The 27043-nt window shown below is 49.4% G+C and overlaps 3 protein-coding genes across 6 annotated transcripts; all 3 read right to left on the bottom strand.

Annotated features, from left to right (window-relative positions):
• Positions 1-359: 359 nt before the first annotated feature.
• RBM41 (RNA binding motif protein 41) lies at positions 360-5258 on the bottom strand (the record flags this gene model as incomplete). The annotated part of the gene is made up of 6 exons (XM_080624473.1): positions 360-517; positions 833-980; positions 1523-1899; positions 2662-2866; positions 3678-3740; positions 4995-5258. The coding sequence occupies 6 exons, from the start codon at positions 5256-5258 to the stop codon at positions 360-362; spliced, it is 1215 nt and encodes a 404-aa protein (XP_080480599.1).
• LOC308224652 (nuclear pore glycoprotein p62-like) lies at positions 5047-15710 on the bottom strand. 4 transcript variants are annotated; one of them, XM_080624804.1, is made up of 13 exons: positions 15364-15710; positions 14285-14661; positions 13953-14063; positions 13383-13511; positions 12129-12227; positions 10912-11020; positions 10616-10760; positions 10213-10262; positions 9956-10090; positions 9387-9498; positions 8496-8562; positions 5710-5826; positions 5047-5187 (listed from the first exon to the last, which is right to left on the bottom strand). In XM_080624804.1, the coding sequence occupies exons 1-12, from the start codon at positions 15642-15644 to the stop codon at positions 5756-5758; spliced, it is 1686 nt and encodes a 561-aa protein (XP_080480930.1). In that variant the 5' UTR covers positions 15645-15710; the 3' UTR covers positions 5047-5187; positions 5710-5755. The 4 variants fall into 4 exon arrangements, 2 of the variants coding, with proteins under 2 accessions (XP_080480930.1, XP_080480929.1); XR_013957551.1 differs by lacking the exon at positions 5047-5187 and adding an exon at positions 6361-7800; XR_013957552.1 differs by lacking the exon at positions 5047-5187 and adding an exon at positions 6361-7800 and having other exon boundaries at positions 13383-13490.
• Positions 15711-16548: 838 nt separating this feature from the next.
• Positions 16549-26548, bottom strand: LOC308224653 (nuclear pore glycoprotein p62-like). Its single transcript, XM_080624805.1, has 12 exons — positions 26202-26548; positions 24994-25370; positions 24662-24772; positions 24378-24506; positions 22734-22832; positions 22362-22470; positions 22066-22210; positions 21665-21714; positions 21424-21558; positions 20681-20792; positions 19943-20009; positions 16549-17149 (listed from the first exon to the last, which is right to left on the bottom strand). Exons 1-12 carry the CDS (start codon positions 26480-26482, stop codon positions 17058-17060), a joined length of 1707 nt encoding a protein of 568 aa, XP_080480931.1. The 5' UTR covers positions 26483-26548; the 3' UTR covers positions 16549-17057.
• Positions 26549-27043: the final 495 nt, after the last annotated feature.

Below are 27043 nucleotides of genomic sequence, written 5' to 3'. Positions count from 1 at the left end.
TCCTGCAGAGCGCAGCACACTTGGCTCTAGAAGACTTGCACAGGAGAAAGATGAATAAATACACCCTAAGGAAACAGTGTAATAAATACATTTATTTACATGGCTTCCTCCCCCTCTCCTTGCCAAAGGGCTGAAAAGGCAGACACATGTAGAACAAGAGGAAAAAGCCAGTACACCCCAATAGTGTAAAGGCAGTGCCCATCTCTCAAAGAAAAAGCCTGGTGCCCAGCTCTCTGCCTTCCCCACTTTGAGATTTACAGACCTCCGTGTTAACTCCCAACAGTCCTTTGCTGTCCCAGTTACAACCAAGGAGTTTTCACGGCACATGCAAATCCACAAGGTTGGCAGTTATCCATCCCCTACTTGGCAGGAGGGTTCTCTCCAGCGGAGGAGCAGGGGACGGCAGAGTCAGCCTCTGGCGAATGCCCTTTGCTTTTCCCAAATTCAATGACCACTGGCTTCCCCTGCAGCTTGTACCCGTTCACCAAGTGCATGGCGTCCTGCGCCGACTGAACATCTGCAATGAGAGAGCAAACGGGAACAGGTTACACAGCACAGACACATGTGGTGCTCCTGGCTCACAGACCCTCAGGCTGCACCATGATACAGTGCAGCACTGGGATCCTCCAGCCAGAGTGACATCCCAATGTAAATATGGCACATGAACAGACTGCATCCCTTCTGATGAATCCTCTTCCAATGGAGGAGAAGAATCGAGGAGAAGCCACCTCCTTCTTAGAGAGCAAGCTTAGCACCAGCCCAGTAGCCTGCAGGAAGATGTGGCACCTTCCTGGGTCAGGGAGGAACTGAAGGGCACAAGGCAGCGACTCACCGGGGAAGGTGAGGAAAGCCTGACCCCTCATGCGACCACTCAGGAGGCGGAACTGGATCGGTGGGCTGTCCTCCTTCTGGAACCGAGCAAACAAGGACACTAGGTCCTTCATCATCACTCGAGGGCCCAGATTCTTCAAGTAGAGCACCTGCTCCAGAGACACATAGGATCAGTCGGACTGTGCCATGCAAACAGACACCTTCCAACCTGGTCCCAAGTCCATACACCTCAAAGGTATGAATTAGTTCGTTCCCTCTGCCATCCCAGAGTTCTTCTTCACCCACATGCTAACGGTGGGGTTTGGAAGAGAGGTGGGTGTATGGAGAAAGGCAGCACTGCACTCAAGGCATCATCGTGCCTGCCTGTGCCAAGTGCTGATAGCTCCAGTTATTTATAAAGCACAACAAGCTCCCGCTACCAGTTAAGCACTGAGTGAAGTCACAGCTTCTTGATCAGTGACCTGCCAACGCCAAGAGGGGCTGGGGGCTGAAGTACAGCTCTTTGCCAGGCTGTGTGACATCCCACTAGAGCCAAAGGTCCTCTTCCCTCCCTCCCAGAGTGGAGGCTGGTCTGCCTTGGCCAGGAGGATCAACCAAGCACCCTCTAAGCAACAGGACAGAGGAGCCTTTGGCTGCTGAAGCAGCTTCAGGGCACGCTAGCAAGAATAAATCCTGGTTCAACTCAACACACCTTGCTGGGGTCCCCAGGGTTGTAGGAGGAGAAGCGGGGAATACTCCGGAGTTCTTCCTCTGAGAGACGGTTCTTGCAGATCTCCTCTTCTGGGACAAACTCTACAGGATCTTTGATAACCACAGGACTTGGAAGGGGCTGGTGGGGCTTTGCTGCAGGAAGGCTGGGACTTCTTTCCTGTTCTACCTGCTCTTCCTGGTCTGGAAGAGATGACTTCTCAGCCACAGGCCCCTGCAGGGCCAGGGAAGGGCATGAGCATGCATCACTCTTGGTAGGCTGGACTTCTTCAGGACGCTTCTTGCTTAGCAGCTCTTGGTAAACACTCTCCAGATGAACCATGGGGTCCTTTACATCTGTTTTCCTCTTCTGAGTGTCATCTAATCCACAATGGAGAAACATGGTAATGAGACTACCACCGAGAACCTGGAAAACCTGACTCCTTCAACACACTTTCCTCCTGCATGCATGGCCAAGATGAGCCATGCTACCTTTCTACACCACTATGTGGAATATAAACTTCCAGGGACATCAGATTAAGCTCCTGGGTTTAAAGGTCCATGGCATGGACTGACCAATGATATCTCCTTTACTCTATTTAATGGAAATGAGGACAGATGTGAGAGGGGCACCTCCCAACCTACAAGCCTCAACCTTGCTCGGCGACCACAGTGCCAGGGCAAGAAATGCTGTTATCCCAGGGACAGGGTACTCAGAATCAGCAACTGGGTTCCAATTCCATTTGGCTACTGGCCTTTAACAGGTCACTCCTACTCTTTCCTGCTCCGTGCCTCTGCTTCCCTCCCACCATTGTTAGGCTGCAGCTAAATGAGAGAAGGGATGATCTCTAGCCCCAGCCAAAGCATATCCCCAGCTGCTCTTCCACATACTGAGCTGGGCTCTGCACCACAGCAAGATCCAGGCTTTCCAAACAGAGATGGACTTTACAAGCCTCTATATTAAACCCTTCAGAGAGCCCACTCTCTGTCTGCTCATGTAAGAGAAGAAAATATCTCCTCCCACACAGTGCCAAAACAGAACCATGTCTTCAGGGACAGAAGGCCAGACAGAAATGTGTTGGACTCCCACACCCTGGCTCTGCATGCTGGAACAAAGGCAGGAACAGCTTTGAGCCCACAGACCTTCGTGGTAGAGCGCTCGGAGGAAGGAGTGCCGGTCTGTTCCCTGGAAGAGGGCATTTTCAATCTCCATCTCCCGCCGGCTCAGCTGCTTGCTGCCAGCAAACCTCTGCGGCAGAGCCAGGATGCGCTGACGCTCTTCCATCTTCTCTTGGATGGCATGGAGTCGGTCTTGCGTGGCCTCCGGGGCTGCTCCCAGCCCAGAGCCCTGGAAGACAGGCAACAGCTTTGCTCAGATACGGCACACGCCTCCTTTTCAGAGACCCAGCCATTCTTCAGCCCCAGAGTGAGTGCAACTAGGAACCATCCCCCAAACAGCAGGTCACTGCAAGGGTAGGACAGAAATACAACCACTCAGCAAGCCCCAGTTCATGAGAGACAGAGCCTTTGTCCTGACTTCTGTGTGGATTTCCTTTCCCTGGCCTCACTGATGTTGCCTGTGTCCCTCTGTCCCAGCAGACCCCGCCTCTGCCAGCTATACGTGTTTTCTAAGGCCACCTGCAGTAACTGCACCACCCCCTTTGGTATTCCTTTTGCCATGTCTATAGCATTCTTGAACACAAATTCCCACCAAGCTTTTGGTCCATGACCCTGACATCACTGAGAACACCATATATAAGCTTCCATTTGGCACCCAAAGATATGTTTATGCTAAGGACTAAATCCCTGATGAGATTCAGTGTTCACATGAACCAGCCCTCAGAAGCCACACAGTTATTGCTGCACAGACCTCAGAGCTAATCTGGCTATGAGCAGCATTCCTGTATAAATAAACCTCACTGCACAGGGCCAAGGCACTGCTAAGATGCACCAGACTCACACTGCCAAAGCTCAGAGACATAACCCACCTGCTGTTCCCACAACCACCTCTATCAGAATCCAGAGAACACACTTCATGGGGCTGTGGATGATTTTCTTTCCTCACATTCAGTTCAAGAATTACTGCGCAGATCTTTCTGCCTCAGGCAAGAACCAGGCTTTCTCCCTGCACAATCCAACAAAGACTTTCCCATAAGTACCTCTCCCGCCTGATTGCATGGGCCCACATCTGCACAGCTCCCATTCACTATTTCACGGCTTCCCTGGGGCACAAAAGGCTGTTCATATGAAGAAAACAATTGTGGGGAATCATTTGTAGTACTTTGTTTTCAAAAGAGCTGCGACTTCGCAGCTGACAGTAACAGAAGCACTCAGTGCTGTGCCAAGAGCTCCACAGGCAATCTGAAGTCCTCTCTGTCTCAGCTCCCTGGAATCTTTCACTCAGAGCCTCCACATACAAAGCTGCACATCACTACCTGGCTTGAGCTTTCCCTCTAAGTATTCTTCTTCTCTCACGAGCTGCAGAAGTACCCTAATGCCGCTGGTTCTTTCGGTCAGGGTATTGTTTTCCATGCTAATCTGTATTTCTAAACATCCCAGAACTCATTCCACGCCGAACACGACAGCTGCTACTGCTGACATTCATTTTCATTCTTCAATTAACACCACTACTCTCTAACCCAAGCTTTAATGCAGGCCACACCAGGGCTGGGCTGGCATTTAAATACCAAAGCAAGTAATGACCAGCTGGAGAGAGGCAAACCCATGATTACCACAGCCTGCCTCTGCCTGCACACAGCTATTGATCAGGAAGACGAAGCCAAGGATCAGCCCAAGTCCTTCTGCTTTACTGCATTAAAAGCAGGACGCTCCAGTGCTGACACAGGACGAGCCTAAAAGCCCCTTGTCTCTGGAATGTGAAAGAAAAGGGTGGAGGGAAGGGGAGAAACCTGCTTTGGCACTGCTCTGCCACAAACTGCACCCGTAGAAGGGCACACCACTGCAATCACACTCTTGGTCTAACAGCTCTATGCTATTTTTATGTGGCTGTTTCAAGTCCCTTGAAGCATATGCACACCCCTGAGGACAGTCTCCCTACGGACAGCTATCCCAAGCTAGCAATGGGATTCAGGGATGTGTCAGAATACAGAAAGGAGGAGGCTGAGGTGCTTTGGTTCCTTCTTTCTCTCCTCCAGCCTTTAAATCCTTCTTACACAGGTATTAACAGGTGAAATGATTTGCTTGAGACCAGCAAGGCAGAAGCAGGAATATAGCCAAGTTCTGCTGTATTCTAAAGGACCAACTCTTCTTTCCACCACAGCTTTTAGCACAGACCCTTCCACCGAGGAAAACAGGCCAGAAGAAATGTGGGATCATGCTGGCTTACAGGTAACACACATAGAGCAGCCATTCTTTGCCAGTGGGCTTACAAAGGACTTATGTTTTCTACCAGGGTGCCACAAGCTATGGGGTTAGAGGGACACGACCATGTTCACATCCAAGCAGAGCACACCTACCTTTGCTGTTGAAGCCTGATTCTTCCAGAGCAGAATCTCCGAGTCGGAGAGCCCCAGCTCCCGGAGAGAGGCAGTTTCTTTGTTGTTCTCCTGCAGGGCCTGGAACTGCGACAGGGTCAGAGCCCCCGCAGCCTCTTCCCCAAAAGGCTTGTAAAAAGCTGCAGGGGCGAAGCATCTCCGCTTTGACTTGCATCTATAACCCAAAGCAACACAACAGCACTGAGAAACTGGGGGGACAGAAGGGGCTGGCCTCTCTCCAGCCATGCTTGGGCACCAAGCAGAGATGCTGCGTTTCCACACCCTCCTGACCCTTTCCAAGCCCACAAGATCCCACATGGCAGGAAGGTGCCCCAACATGGACAGGAGGCACCTCTTGACACTGTAACACCAAATGCTCCGTAGATGCAAACACAGGCCAGCCTAGAAATTCATCCCTGCATCTGCCCAGGCAAACCAGTTCTTTTTCACCTAATGGTTAAAAGAAGTTACCACCAGTGCTCGCTCCAGGAGATAAGGAGTGCTTATCTCCTGCTAGAGTGTCTGGGCAGGAGACCAGCAAAGGAGGAAAGGTTTACACAGCTGTTTTGGCAAACAACAGCCTGCATCAAACACAGGAGGAGGCCTCAGTGAGGCAACACTGCTGCTGCCCCTAGCATGGCCAGAGTCTGCCCACCGGCCCCTCCGCAGCCCCTCCAGGGGCCTGATCTGGACTTACTGCTCAATGGAGACAGTGGTATCGAGCTGGTGGTGAAGGAGGCTCTTCAGCTGCCGCTCTCCTTCTGTCTCCAAGTCTTCCAGGAGGAGCTCATCACTGGACAGGCTGCTGTTGACCCTGGGGCACACAAGAACAGAGAGGGTCAATAAGGCAACAGGGAAAACACTGCTCAAAACACAGCGCTGCTACAGTCCCTCTGCCTCCTTAACGGTTTTATGGGACTTAAACCACAACAAGGAACCAAAACTGCTTGACCAAAGCTGTATTAATGCTACCTAGAAAAGCCAACAGAATGTGGGACTACTTTGATAAAGTTAAAAATATCCCTGGAAGCTTTCCTGTTACTTTTTTCCTTCCCTAAGCCACATGTAATCTTATGTTTATTGCTGGAAAGTTGTTCTGTACCAGTACCTAAACAGACATTGCTAGTTTCAACACAGTTCATGAAGAACCATACAATCAGCCAGGTTGGAAAAGACCTTTAAGGTCACCAGGTCCAACCGTCACCCCGAGGCTGCCAAGACCATCACCAACCCATGTCCCAGGACAACTGCGAGGGCAAAGAGGCGCAGCCTGAGCAGCGCTCCATGGAACGCTCCCTTCCGCCTCCCTGGGGGGACCCGCTTGCAGGCAGGCACCGCACGCACCCACCTCGCAGGCAGCAGAGGGGCACGAACCCCCGGCCCACAGCATCCCCCCCGCCATGAGCGGTGCCCAGGGCAGAGGCTGCCGGGAGCGAGCCCGGCCCGGGCCCGCAGCCACCCCGCGCCTCGCTCACCGCCTCATCGCTGCGCACGCGCACTGCCGCGCAGGGGCTGCCGGGAGCCGTAGTGCGGAAGGGGCAGGGCCGAGCGTTGGGCTGTACCCGGCCGTTCCCTCCCCGTTACACCCGGTTACCAGCAGCCGCTGGGGGGGGTGAATGGCTCCGCTCCCAGAGCAAGACCCTCGGTGAAGGAGCTGGAGCCCTCTGCAAGGGCTTCCCGCATGTCCCTCAACGCCAGTCGCAACTATAGCGGATATAAGGCGCCCCTCTCCTTCCTTAGAGATGAAATCTGCACCCAGGAGCAACGTTAAAGAGCAACTCACAAGTTGTAAAGCACATTATAGCCAGTAAATTACTCAGCTAAGCAAACCCTTCCATTCTTTCCAGGAGGCAACATGTAAAACCAGGCAGAGGAAGGTAAATATAAAGTAAAGCCCATTACACATTTTCAGCATTGTGCAGAACAGAAGCATAAAGTGCAAAGGAGAATTGAGTGAGAGCTGTTTTGCTAAACAGCTGGTCCTTCGCTCCCTTCTGTTATGAGAATACATTGCAATGTGCATTATCATCACACAGTGACACATACAAAGCCTTACAGGAGACTCATTGACCAGGCTCATTCCTGAACCAGCTGCACTACAAATCACCACACAAGTACCATTATTCTCCTGGCACATCTAGTCATTTTTAATTGTACAGAAATGCTGCTTACAGGTACCAGCACAAAAGCAGGTTACTGCCAAAGTACAGAAAACAGGGCCCACTTTCACCAGTGGAAGCGCACCCAATGTGAACACAAACTCCAGCCAGCAGTAACAGCATCGACTCTCAGACTGCTGCAAGCTCCTTCCAAGGACAGCTCTTCATTAAATCTCTGTAAGGACCTGAATAAATGATCCTCAAGTCCCACCTGACCATACACCAGTTACACTGCAGTACGGGAAGGCTCAGCCGGGGAGTCACCTACTGCTTAAGTCCGTCAGGGGCAGCATTTGTGTTTCTCACCACTCTGCAGGCAGTTACAAAGAACAAAGAGCACAGACTTTCTGCACAAACCTCATGCACTCTCAGACTGGAGTGGGTGAGTTCCAGACACTGCAAAGACTGGCTCTGGAACAAACACCAAGTTTTACTGCAAGAAAAGAAACAAGCCCACGTAATGATTAGAGGCCTAGGTCCCCAGAAACCTCTCTTTTCTGTGGAGATTTTAGGTTAGTTCATTAAACTTTGAGTGATTCAATCAAATGTGATCCGAAAACTGCGCTCTTGCTCCTTGCGGCGGCTCTCGCAAACCTTTGTCACCTCTTCTACCTTCCTCTGCAACACAGCTGTGGGAGAAAACAAGAGATTAACCTTAGAACCACCCTAAACCACAACCCTGCACAGAAGGAGAAAGAAAACCACTGCCATTTTGACAGTCACTCAGCCTTGACAGTACACACAGGAGTAAAACACACCACAAAGCACACATTCTGTAAAGCCAATTCTGATCCACAGGAGCTGCACCAGATTTCCAGACAAAGGCATGTTTGGAATGTGGAAGTTAGCATACATGTTCTGGAGGAAAATGACGAACTAAACCTCGACTTCAGCTAGGCATACTGTTTGAAAGGGACAGCAGTGTGCCTGCTTTCACGCAAGCAGTACACACACACTCACGCACCAATTTTCCTATTCCAACTGGAAACTCCACATTTTAGAAACTGAAATATTTACTCTTCGCTTGACAGAACTAAAGTGTGAGCACTGTCACAGCACTGCAGGCAGACAGCGCAATCTGGGGCTGCTGAGAGGAGCTCTGCTTTATTCTGCCATGCCCCCATGTGGCTGCCGGCACCAGTGAAAAATCAATTCCAAAGGGAAACCCCACAACATTTTAGAGGTTGAAATATTTAACCTTAATTTGACAGAACAAAGCACCAGGTTTTCAGTTCTCTGCTTTGCACTGATGCACTTCAATCTGTCCTTGTTGGGACACCTGCTTTCTGTTTACATTCCCAAAATGCTGCAGGACAACTCTCACCTGAGTTCTGGTCAATCCACTGCAATGAATCCATGTGTGCATTCAGGATCTTACAGATCTGCTGAAGCTGAGCACAAAGAGAAAGTGCAAGTCATTTCTTACACTACATAAAAACTAAGAGCAGCAAAAGACACAGCCTCCCTGTCCCTGCCTTTGGAACACCATGCAACCCAGAGTCTCACATGTACAGCTCTGCTAACTTAGTAGCCACTGCCCCAGGGAAGTCTGTGCAGCAACTTTCTTCTCTTTATCATCTGGTAAAGAGACTGGTTCAGTGCCTGTGGCTTCGGCTTATGCCAATTCAGACCAGCAACCACATTCATCACCTTAGGCTTGAAGTGGCAAAAGTTAAAAAGAATGGGGAAAACTCAGTCTGCAACAGTGAAGGGAAATTTTTAGTGGGGAAAAAAATAATCAAGCTTCTCAGTAAAACCATAAAGAGCATCAAGATCAACATAACACAAATCAGAAAGAGCTGTAATTCACATCTTGTTTTCATGAGAATACAAAAGTAGTATAAGAAAAAAGAACCAATAACCCCAGAGGGCATTCTAATCAAAATGTAGATTAGCACCAAGAAAGATGCAAGTGGTGGAGCAGGCAGACACGTCAAGGTTAAGGGCTGCCTCTGAAACAAGCCGTCATCTTGGCAAAAGTAAGACATCAGATAACCAGGGTTCCTACAGAATGAGACACTTCAAAACCTATTAACAGAACTGCAGAGTAACTACATGGGTCAGGCTGGTTGTGCGGTGTAATAAAGCCAGTTCTGTGACAAGAGAACCAACCAAGGGACAAAACAAAACAGCCTTCCCAGGTTGAAGCTACAAACAGACAAGTATCCAAAAGTGGACAACTGAAGAACATGCAAAAAATAAAGCTTGGATTTACCGGGTCACTCGTGTCCGCTGGGCCTCTTGATGTATTCAAGTGCTCGGTGATGTCCTTCAGATCTTGTGCCATGCGCTTCAACTGAGCATCTATGTTTTCAGCCAGTTTATAACTGCAAAACACACATGAACAAAGGTCAGAAATTTAATGTGAACTTCAGTGCTGCCCATCACACACCAGCTTTGGGCAGTCAGAATTAGCTTAAGCACCTTTCAAGGCTGGTAGGTATGTGGGAACAGCACCCTGACATGCATTCTAGCACACAGATGAGGTAACGCCTAACCTCTGTCTCTCTTAATCACGAATTATGCCAAAATTAGTAACCTGTTCCCAGACAGCTGATTAGACAACAACACCCAAGGAGATCTTCATGATGATTCAAGGGCTTCCAGTCACATTTCCCTGTTTCTAACGCCTAAAATCTAAGTTGCCATGCAGAAAAAAGGGTTACATGCTTCACAAAGGCCTCTGACAGATCAATGCTGTCACGCATCCCAACTCTTATTTCCTGCTGACTGATCATCACATTAGTCTGCTCAGCACATGTCCAACACAGATTTGTGTCTTACGTCCTCTCCCGCTCTTCATCTGCGTGCTGCAAGTAAATGGTCCCGCTCTGCTCCTTCACAGACTCCTCCAGAGGGGTCAACAAATCTTCAAGCTCCTTCTGCTGGGACAGGATGAAGTCCAGCTCCTGATCCAGTCTGAAAAGACAAAATGCTTAGCAAATCACTTATAGCTCATGTACCTTCTACATCTGCTGTTCCACAACACAAGAAGATTGTGTTTCTTCTCTGCATAATTTCAAGCATTCACAGAGTCATACCTCTTCTGATCAAGCTTCACTTTCTCTACTTCTCTGTGCAATGAAGTAATCTGGAAACACAGGACACTGAGTTATACTATGAAAATTCAAAAGTCAACTCACAAAACAAGAGTGGTGGAACTGAGAAAGCTGGTACAAAACAAATGTCTACAAGAAACAGATAAAGATTTACAGACTAAAACCTGAACAACAGAGGTTTGGCTTTGAAACTCCACCCTAAGACAATTGTTATCATAGTGTAAACTCACAGAACAGACTTCCAAGAATCAACATCTGTCAACCAGAACAGACATACAATGAGCCTTTTAAAAGCACATGGATATAATTCACATCTGCACCTGAAACACTAAATGTCTTTAAGGATCTAAGCTGCCAAACCAATTTGCACTGGCTGTCACTTTACCTTCTCTCCATTCTCTATTAGCGTCTGATCCCAGGCATTAACTTGTGTAGCTTGATGGAGAAAGTGTTTCTCCTGGTCTTCCAGTTCCAGACTCCACTTGTTTATCAAACTTTCCAGCTGGGCATAGGTCATCACTGGAGGAGCACTGAGAGCAAGTGTGGGACAGTGCAGAACACAGGATCAAAACCCAACACACAAACATGGCACCACTCACCTCCCCCTGCTTCACCAGGCACCAGCACTGATACTGCCTCTTGCCCTCATCAGGACACAGTCACTTGTACCAAATTACTCACCTGGTGCTTGTTGTTGTGGTGATGGCAGCTGTAGAAGTCACAGCTCCAGTGGCACCAGTTGTAGTTAACGGCTTAAGATTCAAAGCAAAGCCAGAAGCAGTAGTGGTGCCTGAAAGAAGAGATTCAAATCAAGCAAGAGAAGAGAACACATCTGCTATCAGAGAATAGGTCTAATGTGCAATTCTAAGCACAGCACTGTGTGAGCTCAACCAGGCCCCTACAAAAATTAAATCTCATGTCTGGCAAGAAGGGAGTGAAGCACACTCAGTGTGTTTTTTCCACTTCCACAGTTTTAGTGGACAGCAAATGCCTGACCTGTTCCAGTAAAATGAGGAACGAGCAGCATGCATTTAACCTGGGCATTATTCAAAGAAATTAAGTATTAACCCACACTGCTCTCTAGCTCCTCAGTTTTTAGTATTAGACCTACAAGCAAACCCAGTTCTCCTGCATCTTTGCAGAAGAGGTGGTTTCTATGTTTCCACAAAGCTAAGAGCATCTACCATATGGCACTGTCAGGCAGTCACGCAGCACTTCTAGGCATTGAGCTCAAATTCTTCAGTCACTCCAGAAACAAGATTTAGAAAGACCTTGAGAGCTGAGCAGCATCCATGTTACTACACAGAAAATAGAAACTGTATCCTGAGATGGATGTTCAGTCCTGAATCCCCACACTGTGCAGCAGCAAATTCCATTGCAGGTTTTCACATGAGTTACCACCTAAATACAGCACTCATCTCTGTGGCTTGTTTGGGGTTTTTTTTCGTGAAGAAAAGATTCATTTGAAGCTTGTAATGTCAAAGAAACAGATTAACGGGGCTGAAACGAAACATAAAACATCTCTCCCTAACACTCCTCCCACAAGCTTTTGGCCTATCCCTCTGCCAATCAGTACACCTCTCCCTCACCTCTTAGAGCAACCCTGCACCTACACAGGCAGGCTAGAGAAGGGGCAGCTAATCTGTTTACTTTACTTGCTCCAGACTAGAACATCAAAGCCCACAGACTTTCCTTCACCCAAAGTCCCTTTGCTAGGGACAGGCTCCCAGAAGTTGTAAGTAACTGTGCACTTGGGGAGATGGAAAAATACTGTGTTATTTTCCGTTACTGGAGAGCATTAGAAATTGGAATTGCTGTGCTGCTACACTACAGTGGCCCTTTGCATTACTGACGTCAGGCTTCCTTTTCCTCAGCTACCTTCTGCATCCAGTCCTTACCAGTGGCAGTGCTTGTTGTGGCAGCAGTTGTTGTTCCAGGAGCTTTCAACCCAAATCCAAGTGTCCCAAGACTGGCTGTCCCAGTGGAAGGGGCACCAACTGCAAACAGAAGACAACACGAAGAGTTTGTGGAACCCATTAAATGCAGTGCCTCTTTGAAATAGCTCTACCCTGCCTGCTCACCCATCTCCATCTGGTCTGTATCTGTATTAACCACAATCACTGTTCAGGTGAAGGCTTATGGAAACATGACATTAAAAAAGGCTGAAGCTATAAACCAGCCAGAATACTCTGCAGTTCTGCCAGGAACCTTCCAGGAATCAACTCAGGTGCAAAGCTACTGTCATTTCTCTTTAACTATTTTGATTTCTCTAACATTTAAGTGCTACCAAATGCTAACAAGCAGAGGTACTTGACCCTGGCACACAGGAAGTGCTATCTTGGCATGAGGCTATTTGCTAAGGCAATACAATTGCAAATACTAGAGGAAACAGGCTGGCTGATTTTCAGTTGCCTGGAAACAACCCACCTATGCTCATCTAAGAACAAGGCTTCAGACATTCTCTTAAACAGAGAGTGCCCACTAGCTTAAGAGCAATCTTAAATACTAAGATTAAGGCCTGCTTTGGACATAAGAGTACCAATGCAAGCGTTGTCGAGCTACTGAAAATACAAGTTATTAGGCTAGTATATATGGTACCTACAAATTGCAGGTGACTAGTCACAAGTAATCCCTGCGACTTTAACAGAAAACTGGTGAGCTGCTAAATGTTAGAAGCACAGTAAGACAGCATAATGTATGGAACAGAGGTATTAACTCTAGCCAACATTGACCTTCACTGTACAGTCTCCATAACCAAAGGGAACTGAAGTGTTAACATATTATTGTAGGCTGAGAAAGCAAGCTGTTGGGACTGTCTTCAAGCCTGGGCTACTGCCTTAAAGTTACCAGAAAACAAACACTATTTCCTTCCATAGAAATAACATTGCAAGACAAAACTTGCCAGTTATTACCAGAGGAGCTTGCACACATACAGCTGTGTGAATGCTCAGTTTTAGCAAACTCTGTCTCCACTGTAAGCCCACGACTCTTAAAGAAGCATGGACACAAAGAGGGAAGGCGACAAACAGCAAGAGCTGCCCTTTGAATCCTCCCTTATTACCCCAGCATCTGCACCTCAGCTACTGACAGGGACACCAACTCTGCTGTTTATTTATTCCCCAAACTGATAACATCTGTATGTCAGGACTTACGTGAGAGGCCTGTGGTGGTAGAGGATGCTGGGGCTGCAGAACTCGCTACAGATGCAAACAAAGTTGGCCCCGTTGAGCCAAGAACGGAGGTTGTGCTGGTAGAGGCAGCTGTAGCAGATGTGGACGTTACTACAAACAGAAAAAGCATCCACCTTGTACAACCAAACCACATCATGCTCTCACCCTTTTCAGAAGACTCATGTTCAGAATGGGACACAAAATTGCCCATCTATACCAGGTTTTTTATGGGTGAAAGAATTTTAAGCTATTTTTTGAGGTGAAAAACCTCAACTCTTTTTTCCCCAGTGTACCCATTACACCTGTGGCTCCCCTCCGCTACACCCCAACAACAAGTACGGCACAGAATTTATTACATGGGACTCAATAAAAAATAGAGAGGATACAAAGCACAATGCCTGTATGAACTCCCACAGTTTACTGACACCACTGCAAATTCACAGTAACAAACAGTTCCAGCCCATTTCCAGAGTCCAGTTCAGAAAACTGTTCCCAGAAGGAACAGCAGATTCACAAAGTCTTGAGGAACTATTCCCCAAGATCACTTCCTACCTCCAAGTTTGGCTCCAAAAGACAGAGCGGGTCCCGAGCTGGTACTTGTGGTCAATGTTGCCGTGGGTGCACTAGTGGCTGCAGTAGAAGTTAATGACCCAAAGTTCAGGCCTGGAACAAGTGGCACAGGTAAAAGGAGAAGACAAACCTTTTACAACAGAGACACTGTAGCTTCCACTGACCAAGCAACAGTCACGTTAGAAGCAACAAAGGTATAAAAGCCACTCGCTTTGTTGCACACCAGCAGAAGCAGAGGCTGCAGAACCTCCACAGCTGCCCTCCCTGCTGACAGGATTCCTGACTACAGCGGCCATCCCAAGGCCAGGACTCACCTGTGCTCTGCCCCCCAAGGCTGAAGGGGGCTGCAGACTGGGTTGCAGCTCCCAGGGTGGCAGCAGAGGTGGCAGCAGCTGCAGGTGCTGCTCCAAAGCTCAGCCCCGTGGGCGCTGTCTGCGGCGCTGCAGCGCCGATGCTCAGGTTGGCTGCTCCGGCCTGAGTCGTGGTGCCGCTGGAAAAGGTAAACCCTGCAGTTGTGCCAGACTGAGCGGTGGTGCTTGTGCCAGCGGATCCAAACGCAAAGCCAGAAGGAGCTGCTGCTTGACTTGAGGGCGTGCTGGTCGGTGCCGAGCTACCAAACGCAAAGCCCCCTGTGATTCCCGTGGCTGGAGTTGCAGCACTGCCTCCAAAGCTTAATTTGGGTGCATTTGCCCTAGGGAAGAATGGAAAGAGACCAGTTGGAGATGTTCATCCAGTCAAATACCAAGTCAGGTTTCTTATAGGCCACTTCCGGACAGCAGAAACCAACATTCAAAACACGCACACCTGACCAGGTTTGTGTTTCAGTTTTGACAAAGACAGTATGGCAGCTCCTGCCATCTGCAACCCTCTGTTAAGCCTGTTTGTACTACACCCCCTTGACTACCTCCACCCATACCGGCACCAGGACATGTTTATAGCAGTGCAAGTGAAGTTGCTTATTCTTTGGGCTCTTCAGTGCCCTTTCCGCATCCCCTACATAACACTTGTTTTAATTAAATTCCACTGCTAGTCCCCGTGTGAGCTCCCTTCCCACTGCTCCCATCTGCCAGGCTTTGACAACAGCAGTTCCAAAGATCCACTTCAAAGCTACAGCCTTTCCTAAGGGAAAAAAAATAGTCTTACTTGGCTGAAGAAACATTCTGGGCACACCAGATTTGGATGAGAAAGGACAAGACGTTTTATGCTTAAGACCCATTTGGAAAAGCCAGCATTGACAAGCACAGGTCTTGCTGAACTCGTTTCCAAACATACAACAGTGCAATAAGAATTGCACCGCACAACAGCAACAGGCTCCCCCTTTGAGAACGACTTTCAAATCAGTGCAGAGCAACAAAGGGTCCCCGCCCCTGCCCCACCGCCCCGGGCCTCTCACCCCAGCTGGAACACGCTCGCTGCCGGAGCCGCGCTGCCCGTGGCCGCCGTCCCGAAGCTGAAGCCCGCGGGCTGCGCCGCGGTGGCCGCAGGCCTGCTGAAGGAGAACAGCCCGGAGGGCTGGCTGCTGGCGGCCGGCTGCGCCGCGCTCCCGAAGCTGAAGCCCCCCGAGCCCGCGGGCGTGGATGACGAGAAGGAGAAGCCGGTCGCGGCCGTGGTGGCGGCGGTGCTGGGCGTGCCCAGAGTGAAGCCGCCGCCCGTCCCGAAGCTGAACTGGCTCATGGCGGCGGCGGGAGCACGGACCGGGGCCCGCCAGCGGCCCCGCGCATGCAGCACCGGCCGCCGCGCGCTCCGATGACGCACGACACCGCCGCGCTGTGCCCGCCCCTCTCTCCCGCCCCCCAACCACCGCCCGGGGCTTCGCGCCGGGGGCAGCGATTGGCTCGTCCCGCCGCCGCTCGAAGGTGACGCGCTTCGATTGGCTAGCCTGGCTAGAAGGGGCGGGACGAGTCAGCGGCGTCCCGTTGCTACGGTGACGGGGGACGCGGCCGGTTGTAGCCCCGGAGCGGCGGCACCGGGGCCTTTGGGTGCTGCGGCCGCTGGAGCCCGGGCCGGGACCGCCGCAGCTGTTCCTGCTTAGGTGAGCAGTGGTTACTGATATGGACAGCGTTTCCCCAGCCCTTTCGCTGCCATTCCTTATCAAACTGCTTTGGGATGCTCAGGAAATGATGAACATGGGGTAAGCTTTTCATGAGAAATGCTGTAGTTTACATATTGCTCCATAGCCCAAAATTGGTGACTGCGGAGAAGCAAATCTCTCCTTGCCCCAGAGTGATAAAAAAAAAGAGGAGAACCTCAGAAAGGTTTGGATTGAAACAAGAAGGTAGTTTTAGGGTAACAAGATCTTGAGGGAGTACAGAAGACGCCCCATCAAAAGGAGAGATTGTGACCACAAAATGGAAGAGAAAGGTTTCAGCCCAACGGAAATAAGACTGTGTGTTTTATCACACATCATCAAAAAGCAGTGACAAGCCAATGTCTATTAGGAAGTTTTACAGCAGGTCCACAGACCTTTCCTGCACCCTTGCACCTGAACCAGCTGCACTACAAATCACCACACAAGTACCATTATTCTCCTGGCACATCTAGTCATTTTTAATTGTACAGAAATGCCGCTTACAGGTACCAGCACAAAAGCAGGTTACTGCCAAAGTACAGAAAACAAGGCCCACTTTCACCAGTGGAAGCGCACCCAATGTGAACACAAACTCCAGCCAGCAGTAACAGCATCGACTCTCAGACTGCTGCAAGCTCCTTCCAAGGACAGCTCTTCATTAAATCTCTGTAAGGACCTGAATAAATGATCCTCAAGTCCCACCTGACCATACACCAGTTACACTGCAGTACGGGAAGGCTCAGCCGGGGAGTCACCTACTGCTTAAGTCCGTCAGGGGCAGCATTTGTGTTTCTCACCACTCTGCAGGCAGTTACAAAGAACAAAGAGCACAGACTTTCTGCACAAACCTCATGCAGTCTCAGACTGGAGCGGGTGAGTTCCAAACACTGCATAGACTGGCTCTGGAACAAACAACACATTTTACTGCAAGAAACAAACCCACATAATGATTTGTGACCTAGGTCCCCAAAAACCTCTTCTCTGTGGAGATTTTAGGTCGATCCATTAAACTGAACCATTCAATCAAATGTGATCCGAAAACTGCGCTCTTGCTCCTTGCGGCGGCTCTCGCAAATCTTTGTCACCTCTTCTACCTTCCTCTGCAACACAGCTGTGGGAGAAAACAAGAGATTAACCTTAGAACCACCCTGAACCACAACCCTGCACAGTTTAGCCTGCAGAAGGAGAAAGAAAACCACTGTTCTTTGTTTTTGACAGTCACTCAGCCTTGACAGTGCACAAAGGAGGAGGAAATCCCAACATAAAGCACTGGTAATCCTCCAAGGCAAAGAAGAGTGTCTGGGAAGTATTCTCAGGCATTCAGGCCAGGTTGGACAGAGCCTTGGGTGGCATGGTTTAGTAGTAGGTGTCCCTGCCCATGCAGGGGGGTTTGGAACTAGATGATCTTAAGGTCCTTTCCAACCCGAACTATTCTGTGTTTCTATGATTCAGGGACTTGCAGGAGGAACCAGAAGAGCTCTGGGACATGCTGACACTGTTTGCCATGCCAGTGTGTTGCAGTTTCAGGGCACTGCAGAGAGCAGAGCACACCCTCCCTGCACAGGAACTGCAAAAGCTGGTCTGCAGTTTGAGCAAAAGCTATTGCTCTATAAAAGTTTCCCCTTCTCACCTCCTGCTAAAATTTGCTCCGAATTACACAAATTACAGATGAACTACACCATCTGTTCAAAGCATACACATATTTTCTTGCAGGATATCACACAGCCATAACAAGCCTTTAACTCACCAATTGAGATTCTCTAAGTTCTGGGAATACAGAAAAGACGGTGCAATCGCACAGGAGAGCTGCAGAGCACTTGCAGCCACAACACAGATGAGCTGCTATTTGCACATCCCCGGTTTGGGAATACATAAGGCACTGAGTGATCACCAACTTTAAACACAGCAGGTATCACAACATACAAAAATATCTTGGAACAAGCTATAGCCATTTCTAGTTTCAGTCCATGAAATCTTACCATAATCAACAGGGCTACGGCACTATGTCAGCCTGCGGCTTAGAGACTCCAGGTTAGGTGTTATTTCATATAACACGCTGAACCCAGAATCTTCCATAACATGTTAACCAACACATTCCAGTTTGTTCCTTTTCAAATATTCCCCATGCAAGAAATGATTATGGCAGAAGATGGCAGCGTACTTCACTGCCTCATAGATCTCTCACTCAACTTGGAATTAAGTTGTAACTACAAAAGAGGGGACTTGCTGGCTCTCTCAGGAAGAGCTAGAAGGTCAGAACAAGCCTTTGTCCAAACACTCCTTTCTGTTGTGGAAGCAACACCACCCTCCATCTATGTTCAGCAAGGGGTGATATTTTCAATGACTGCCACCATTGCACATCATTGTTTAACAAGTCAGACCAGTTAATAGCCACTGTGTAGAGGTATGCCTACTACTCACTGGAGTGCATACAGCACCAGGAATGGTTCCCCTTGCCTAGGACCCCACAGACACAGATAGACACATTAGCCTTTTTGAATAACTGCAGTTTCTTCAGCTTATTGCTTCTGTCTTGCCACAAGGTGAACTGAGTGGGAGCTGCTTCTTTAGAGGTACATTGCCCAACAAAGAGAATGACTCCTTATTAACTGACAAGACACTTTCTTTGGTACTGAATGACAGAGGGGAAAATGGGTCTCCTTGCTACTAAAATTGAAAGGCAGTAGATTGCCATTTTCACACATTCTGTAAAGTCAATTCTGATCCATAGCAGCTGCACCAGATTTCCACATAACAGCATGTTTGAAATGTGGAAGTTAGCATATACATTGTGGAGAGACAAATTAAACCCTGACTTAAGCCAGTCACACTGTTTAAAAGGGACAGTAGTGTGCCTGCTTTCAGCTAAGAAGTACACCAAGGGCGAGCACTGTCACAGCACTGCAGGCAGACAGTGCAATTTGGTGCTGCTGCGAGGAGCTCTGCTTTATTCTGCCATGCCCTCGTGTGGCTGCCGGCACCAGTGAAAAGTCAGAACCGTGCAGAATTCTTGAACCCCTCACCAGGAGGCACTGTCTGTTTGCTTTTAGTATGGCACCATCCTACACTAGTTAAGGGTGAACCCACGACAAGAAAGAACACCAAGTACTCAATCAGGTCTTCACTACTGAGTGTATCTTCTGCTTTGTGCTACACCTTACACCTCAACTTACTGCTCCTATGAAAATGCCACACTGGAGCTCCTGAGTGACAGGGCCTGCAGATAAATGCACACTGCTCAGTCTTACCTAGATTTGGCTTTCTTGTTGGGGTGGGTGCATGAGAACATTAATCACACACACCCCCTCACACATTTTCCTATTTCAAAGGGAAACCCCAAAACATTTTAGAAGTTGAAATATTTAACCTTAGTTTGACAGAATAAAGCACCAGGTTTTCAAGTCTCTGCTTTGCACTGATACATTTCAATCTGTCCTTTTCATAGAATCATAGAATGGTCTGGGTTGGAAAGGACCTTAAGATCATTTAGTTCCAACCCCCCTGCCATGGGCAGGGACACCTCACACTAAACCATGGCACCCAAGGCTCTGTCCAACCTGGCCCGGAACACTGCCAGGGATGGAGTATTCACAACTTCCCTGGGCAACCCATTCCAGTGCCTCACCACCCTCACAGTAAAGAAATTCTTCCTTATATCTAACCTGAACTTCCCCTGTTTCAGTTTAAACCCATTTTTGGGACAACATTGGCAGTTGACAGGAAGTAATTCTCAGCAGAAGCCTCTATTGCACATCAGAATTCAAGCACAAAAAGGACAGTAGCACTGAAGGTGAGGGGGAGAAGGTTCCTCAGGAACATTCAGGAATTCGTGTTCAAGAAACACTTCCACACATGCTCCATGCTTTCTGTATGCATTTCCAAAAAGCTGAAGGACAACTCTCACCTGAGTTCTGGTCAATCCACTGCAATGAATCCATGTGTGCATTCAGGATCTTACAGATCTGCTGAAGCTGAGCACAAAGAGAGAGTGCAAGTCATTTCTTACACTACATAAAACCTAAGTGTAGTAAAAGACACAGTCTCCCTGTCCCTGCCTTTGGAACACCATGCAACCCAGAGTCTCACATGTACAGCTCTGCTAACTTAGCAGCCACTGCCTCAGGGAAGTCTGTGCAGTAACTTTCTTCTCTTTATCATCTGGTAAAGAGACTGGTTCAGTGCCTGTGGCTTCGGCTTATGCCAATTCAGACCAGCAACCACATTCATCACCTTAGGCTTGAGGTGGCAAAAGTAAAAAGGAATGGGGAAAACTCAGTCTGCAACAGCGAAGGGAAATTTTACTACAAAAAAGATGCAAGCAGTGGAGCAGGAAGCCACATCAAGATTAGGGGCTGCCTCTGAAACAAGCTGTCATCTTGGCAAAAGCAAGGCATTAAACAAATAACCAGGGTTCCTACAGAATGTGGTACTTTGAAATCTAGTCATAGAACTGCAGTGTCAGGCCGGTTGTGCTGTGTTATAATGCCAGTTTTATGACAAGAGAACCAACCCAAGGACAAAACAAAACACGCTTCCCAGGTTGAAACTGCAAGCAGACAAGTATCCAAAAGCGGACAAAGAGTTAGAATGGTTTAAATATCCTCTCTCTCACTAACATGCACAGAATAAAGCTTGTATTTACCGGGTCACTCGTGTCCGCTGGGCCTCCTGATGTATTCAAGTGCTCAATGATGTCCTTCAGATCTTGTGCCATGCGCTTCAACTGAGCATCTATGTTTTCAGCCAGTTTATAGCTGCAAAACACAAGAACAAAAGTCAGAATATTTAAAGTGAACTTCAGAAGATCCACTCCCAGTCACACCTGAAGAGCACCCTGAGAGGCACTCTGGCACACACAGCAGGTAACTCTGAAACTCCTCCTCTCTGGATATATACACAGGGCCAGACAAGCAATAGTCTGGAGGGCTTTCTGGATGGTCTTGTCAGAAATGAAGGAAGTAATTAGTCTGGATTCCTAAACACTTATCTCTCTTGAGCCAACATTTCTTATAATTCCCCTGCTACGATTCAACACTTAAGGCTAACAAGGATGTCTGAGCCTCACTTTGTGCATTCTGCTCTCATCCCTTCAATTACTAAATAATCATTAATTTTCAGAGATTATGCCAAAATTAGTAACCTGTTCCCAGACAGCTGATTAGACAACAACACCCAAGGAGATCTTCACGATGATTCAAGGGCTTCCAGTCACATTTCCCTGTTTCTAACGCCTAAAATCTAAGTTGCCATGCAGAAAAAAGGGTTACATGCTTCACAAAGGCCTCTGACAGATCAATGCTGTCACGCATCCCAACTCTTATTTCCTGCTGACTGATCATCACATTAGTCTGCTCAGCACATGTCCAACACAGATTTGTGTCTTACGTCCTCTCCCGCTCTTCATCTGCGTGCTGCAAGTAAATGGTCCCGCTCTGCTCCTTCACAGACTCCTCCAGAGGGGTCAACAAATCTTCAAGCTCCTTCTGCTGGGACAGGATGAAGTCCAGCTCCTGATCCAGTCTGAAAAGACAAAATGTTTATCACACTACTAAGAGATCATGTACCTTCTACAGCTGCCATTCTGTGTTTTTTCTCTGCATAATTTCAAGCATTCACAGAGTCATACCTCTTCTGATCAAGCTTCACTTTCTCTACTTCTCTGTGCAATGAAGAAATCTGAAACACAACAACCAATTATACTATGAAAATTCAAAATCAACTAAAGAATTAAAAAGAGACTGAATGGAACTGAGAAAGCCAGCACAAAACAAATGTCCACTAGAAACAAGAAACAGTTACATAAAGATTTACAGACTAAAACCTGAACAACAGAGGTTTGGCTTTGAAACTCCACCCTAAGATAACTGTTAGCATAGTGTAAACTTACAGACTTCCAAGCATCAATGTCTATCAACCAGAACAGACATACCATGAACACACAGATATAATTCACATTGGCACCTAAAACACTGAAGGCTTTTAAGGATCTAACCAAGCAAAGCCAAGTTGCACTGGCTGTCACTTTACCTTCTCTCCATTCTCTATCAGCATCCGATCCCAGGCATTAACTTGTGTAGCTTGATGGAGAAAGTGTTTCTCCTGGTCTTCCAGTTCCAGACTCCACTTGTTTATCAAACTCTCCAGCTGGGCATAGGTCATCACTGGAGGTGCACTGAGAGAAAGTGTGGGACAGTGCAGAACACAGGATCAAAACCCAACACATAAACATGGCACCACTCACCTCCCCCTGCTTCACCAGGCACCAGCACTGATACTGCCTCTTGCCCTCATCAGGACACAGTCACTTGTACCAAATTACTCACCTGGTGCTTGTTGTTGTGGTGATGGCAGCTGTAGAAGTCACAGCTCCAGTGGCACCAGTTGTAGTTAACGGCTTAAGATTCAAAGCAAAGCCAGAAAAAGCAGTGGAGCCTAAAAGGAAAGATTCGAGTCAAGCAACAGAAGAGGACACATCTGCTATCAAACAGAGAATAGGTCTAAAGCGCACTTCTAAAGGACGGTGTTGTGTGAGCTCAACCAGGCCCCTCTGAAGGGATCAGAAACAAACAGAAAATTAGGAAGAGCTAATCTGTTTACTTTTCTAGAACATCAATGTCCGTGTGTCCTTCATGCAAGCACACAGCACTGAAGTCAGGCTTCCTTCTCCTCAGCTACCTTCTGCATCCAGTCCTTACCAGTGGCAGTGCTTGTTGTGGCAGCAGTTGTTGTTCCAGGAGCTTTCAACCCAAATCCAAGTGTCCCAAGACTGGCTGTCCCAGTGGAAGGGGCACCAACTGCAAACAGAAGACAACATGAAGAGTTTGTGGAACCCATTAAATGCAGTGCCCCTTTAAAAAATCCTACTCTGCCTGCTTACCCATCTCCCTCTGGTCTGTATTTGTATTAACCATAATCACTGCTCAGGTGAAGGATCATTGGGACACGACATAACAAAAAGCACTGTGCTCTGCAATTTTTCCAGGAACCTTCCAGGAATGCCCATTAGATTAAAGGATTCTTAAATACTAAGATTAAGGTCTGCTTTGGACATAGAGTAGCAATGCAAGAGTTGTAGAGCTACTGAAAATACAAGTTATTAGTTGACAAAGAGCAAGAAGAGCTGCTCTTTGATTTCTCCTATATTACCCCAGCATCTGCAGCTCAACTACTGACAAGGACCACCAACTGTGCTCATTGATTATCATAGAAGAGAATCATAGAACAGTTAGGGTTGGAAAGGTCTTAAGATCAACCAGTTCCAACCCTTCTGCTATGGGCAGGGACACCTCACACTAAACCATGCCACTCAAGGCTCTGTCCAACCTGGCCTTCAACACCACCAAGGATGTGGACACAACCTCCCTGGGCAACCCATTCCAGTGCCTCACCACCCTTACAGCAAAGAATTTCTTTCTTAGATCCAATCTAAACTTCCCCTGTTTAAGCTTTAACCCATTACCCCTTTTCCCTAATGAAGAGTCCATCCCCAGCATCCCCACAGCCCCCCTTCAAGTACTGGAAGGCTGCTATGAGGTCTCCACGCAGCCTTCTCTTCTGCAGGCTGAATAGCCCCAGCTTTCTCAGCCTATCTTTACACGGGAGGTGCTCCAGTCCCCTGATCATCCTCATGGCCTCCTCTGGACTTGTTCCAACAGTTCCATGCCCCTTTTATGTTGAGGACACCAGAACTGCACACAATGCTCCAAGTGAGGTCTCATGAAAGCAGAGCAGAGGGGCAGGATCACCTCCTTCGACCTGCTGGTCACGCTCCTCATGATGCAGCCCAGGATACGGTTGCTTTCTGGGCTGCGAGCGCACACTGAAGCCAGCTCATGTTCATTTTCTCATCGACCAACACCCCCAAGTCCTTCTCTGCAGGGCTGCTCTGAATCTCTTCTCTGCCCAACCTGTAGCTGTGCCTGGGATTGCTCTGATCCAGGTGTAGGACCTTGCACTTGGCATGGTTAAACTTCATAAGGCTGGCATCAGCCCACCTCACAAGCGTGTCGAGGTCCCTCTGGATGGCATCCCTTCCCTCCAGCGTATCAACTGAACCACACAGCTTGGTGTCATCGGCAAACTTGCTGAGGGCGCACTCAATCCCACTGTCCATGTCACCAACAAAAGTTGAACAAGACCGGACCCAGCACCAATCCCTGAGGGACACCACTCGTTACTGGTCTCCAGCTGGACATTGAGCCATTGACCACAACTCTTTGCGTGCAGCCAGCCAGCCAGTTCTTTACCCACCGAGTGGTTCACCTATCAAATTGATGTCTCCAATTTAGAGACAAGGATGTCAATTCCCCATCTGATAACATCTGTATATTGGGACTTACGTGAAAGGCCTGTGGTGGTAGATGATGCTGGGGCTGAAGAACTTGCTGCAGATGCAAATAAAGTTGGCCCCGTTGAGCCAAGAACGGAGGTGGTGCTGGTAGAAGCAGCTGTAGCAGATGTGGACGTTACTACAAACAGAAAAAGCATCCACCTTATGCCACTGCAAATTCACAGTAACAAACAGTTCCAGCCCATTTCCAGAGTCCAGTTCAGAAAACTGTTCCCAGAAGGAACAGCAGATTCACAAAGTCTTGAGGAACTATTCCCCAAGATCACTTCCTACCTCCAAGTTTGGCTCCAAAAGACAGAGCGGGTCCCGAGCTGGTACTTGTGGTCAGTGTTGCCGTGGGTGCACTAGTGGCTGCAGTAGAAGTTAATGACCCAAAGTTCAGGCCTGGAACAAGTGGCACAGGTAAAAGGAGAAGACAAACCTTTTACAACAGAGACACTGTAGCTTCCACTGACCAAGCAACAGTCACGTTAGAAGCAACAAAGGTATAAAAGCCACTCGCTTTGTTGCACACCAGCAGAAGCAGAGGCTGCAGAACCTCCACAGCTGCCCTCCCTGCTGACAGGATTCCTGACTACAGCGGCCATCCCAAGGCCAGGACTCACCTGTGCTCTGCCCCCCAAGGCTGAAGGGGGCTGCAGACTGGGTTGCAGCTCCCAGGGTGGCAGCAGAGGTGGCAGCAGCTGCAGGTGCTGCTCCAAAGCTCAGCCCCGTGGGCGCTGTCTGCGGCGCTGCAGCGCCGATGCTCAGGTTGGCTGCTCCGGCCTGAGTCGTGGTGCCGCTGGAAAAGGTAAACCCTGCAGTTGTGCCAGACTGAGCGGTGGTGCTTGTGCCAGCGGATCCAAACGCAAAGCCAGAAGGAGCTGCTGCTTGACTTGAGGGCGTGCTGGTCGGTGCCGAGCTACCAAACGCAAAGCCCCCTGTGATTCCCGTGGCTGGAGTTGCAGCACTGCCTCCAAAGCTGACTGTTGGTGCATTTGACCTACAGAAGACAGGAAAAGAGACAATCTATTAGAGATCTCGTGAGAGCTCACTTGGAGTATTGTGTACAGTTCTGGTACCCTCAGCATAAAAAGGACATGGAACTGTTGGAACAAGTCCAGAGGAGGCCACGAGGATGCTCAGGGGACTGGAGCACCTCCCATGTGAAAACAGGCTGAGAAAGCTGGGGCTGTTCAGCCTGCAGAAGAGAAGGCTGCGTGGAGACCTCAGAGCAGCCTTCCAGTATCTGAAGGGGGCTTATAAGGATGCTGGGGAGGGACTCTTCATGAGGAACTGTAGTGATAGGATGAAGGAAACGGTGTTCAGGTTAGATATAAGGAAGAAATTCTTTACTGTGAGGGTGGTGAGGCCCTGGAATGGGTTGTCCAAGGATGCTGTGAATGTTCAATCTCTGGCAGTGGCCAAGGTTAGGTTGGACAGAGCCTTGGATGGCATGGTTTAGTGTGAGGTGTCCCTGCTCATGGCAGGAGGGTTGGAACTGGATGATTTTAAGGTCCTTTCTAACCATAACCATTCTATGGTTCTATCCCATGGTTCTATGATATACATCCAGTCAAATACTGAGTCAGGTTTCTTATAGGGCACTTCCTGGCAGAGGAGATCAACATTCAAAACACACACACCCGACCAGGTTTGTATTTCAGTTTCAATAAAGACTATATGGCAGCTCCTGCCATTTGCAACTCTCTGTTAAGCCTCTTTATCCTGACGCCCTTAACTAATTTTTAGGTTCGCCTCCTTGAGTTACTTTCAAATCAGTGCAGAGCAACAAGGGGTCCCCGCCCCTGCCCCACCGCCCCGGGCCTCTCACCCCAGCTGGAACACGCTCGCTGCCGGAGCCGCGCTGCCCGTGGCCGCCGTCCCGAAGCTGAAGCCCGCGGGCTGCGCCGCGGTGGCCGCAGGCCTGCTGAAGGAGAACAGCCCGGAGGGCTGGCTGCTGGCGGCCGGCTGCGCCGCGCTCCCGAAGCTGAAGCCCCCCGAGCCCGCGGGCGTGGATGACGAGAAGGAGAAGCCGGTCGCGGCCGTGGTGGCGGCGGTGCTGGGCGTGCCCAGAGTGAAGCCGCCGCCCGTCCCGAAGCTGAACTGGCTCATGGCGGCGGCGGGAGCACGGACCGGGGCCCGCCAGCGGCCCCGCGCATGCAGCACCGGCCGCCGCGCGCTCCGATGACGCACGACACCGCCGCGCTGTGCCCGCCCCTCTCTCCCGCCCCCCAACCACCGCCCGGGGCTTCGCGCCGGGGGCAGCGATTGGCTCGTCCCGCCGCCGCTCGAAGGTGACGCGCTTCGATTGGCTAGCCTGGCTAGAAGGGGCGGGACGAGTCAGCGGCGTCCCGTTGCTACGGTGACGGGGGACGCGGCCGGTTGTAGCCCCGGAGCGGCGGCACCGGGGCCTTTGGGTGCTGCGGCCGCTGGAGCCCAGGCCGGGACAGCTCTGTCTGTGGGCGGGGGCTGTGCCCGAACCGTTGGGTCGGGAGCCGCTTCTCAGCCTCAACGTGCGGCCGTGTCAGGGGCGCGGCTCCCCAGGCCGGGGCAAGCGGTCCTGCTGCCCTCGTCCTGTAGCAGCTGCACGCCCGTGTTGACATAGGGTCTGTCACAGCCAGCCATCACTGCAGGCCTTGAGCTGTGGTTGTAGTTGATGCCGATATAGCAAGA

The sequence above is a fragment of the Psittacula echo genome (assembly GCF_963264785.1).
Source record: "Psittacula echo genome assembly, chromosome: 8".
Taxonomy (NCBI): domain Eukaryota; kingdom Metazoa; phylum Chordata; class Aves; order Psittaciformes; family Psittacidae; genus Psittacula; species Psittacula echo.
This window is presented reverse-complemented; position numbering and strand designations above follow the sequence as displayed.

Excerpts from the sequence above, each read along its gene's own strand:
- LOC308224653 (XM_080624805.1), bottom strand. The coding sequence starts at position 26,482 with ATGAGCCAGTTCAGCTTCGGGACGGGCGGCGGCTTCACTCTGGGCACG. Across the intron at positions 21,559-21,664 it reads GTGAAGCTTGATCAGAAGAG|ACTGGATCAGGAGCTGGACT; the intron begins GTATGACTCTGT and ends TTGTCTTTTCAG. Across the intron at positions 17,150-19,942 it reads GTGGATTGACCAGAACTCAG|CTGTGTTGCAGAGGAAGGTA; the intron begins GTGAGAGTTGTC and ends TTTCTCCCACAG.
- LOC308224652 (XM_080624803.1), bottom strand. The coding sequence starts at position 15,644 with ATGAGCCAGTTCAGCTTCGGGACGGGCGGCGGCTTCACTCTGGGCACG. Across the intron at positions 13,512-13,952 it reads TTTTGGAGCCAAACTTGGAG|TAACGTCCACATCTGCTACA; the intron begins GTAGGAAGTGAT and ends TTCTGTTTGTAG. Across the intron at positions 8,563-9,386 it reads CAGCGGACACGAGTGACCCG|CTTCAGCAGATCTGTAAGAT; the intron begins GTAAATCCAAGC and ends CTTTGTGCTCAG.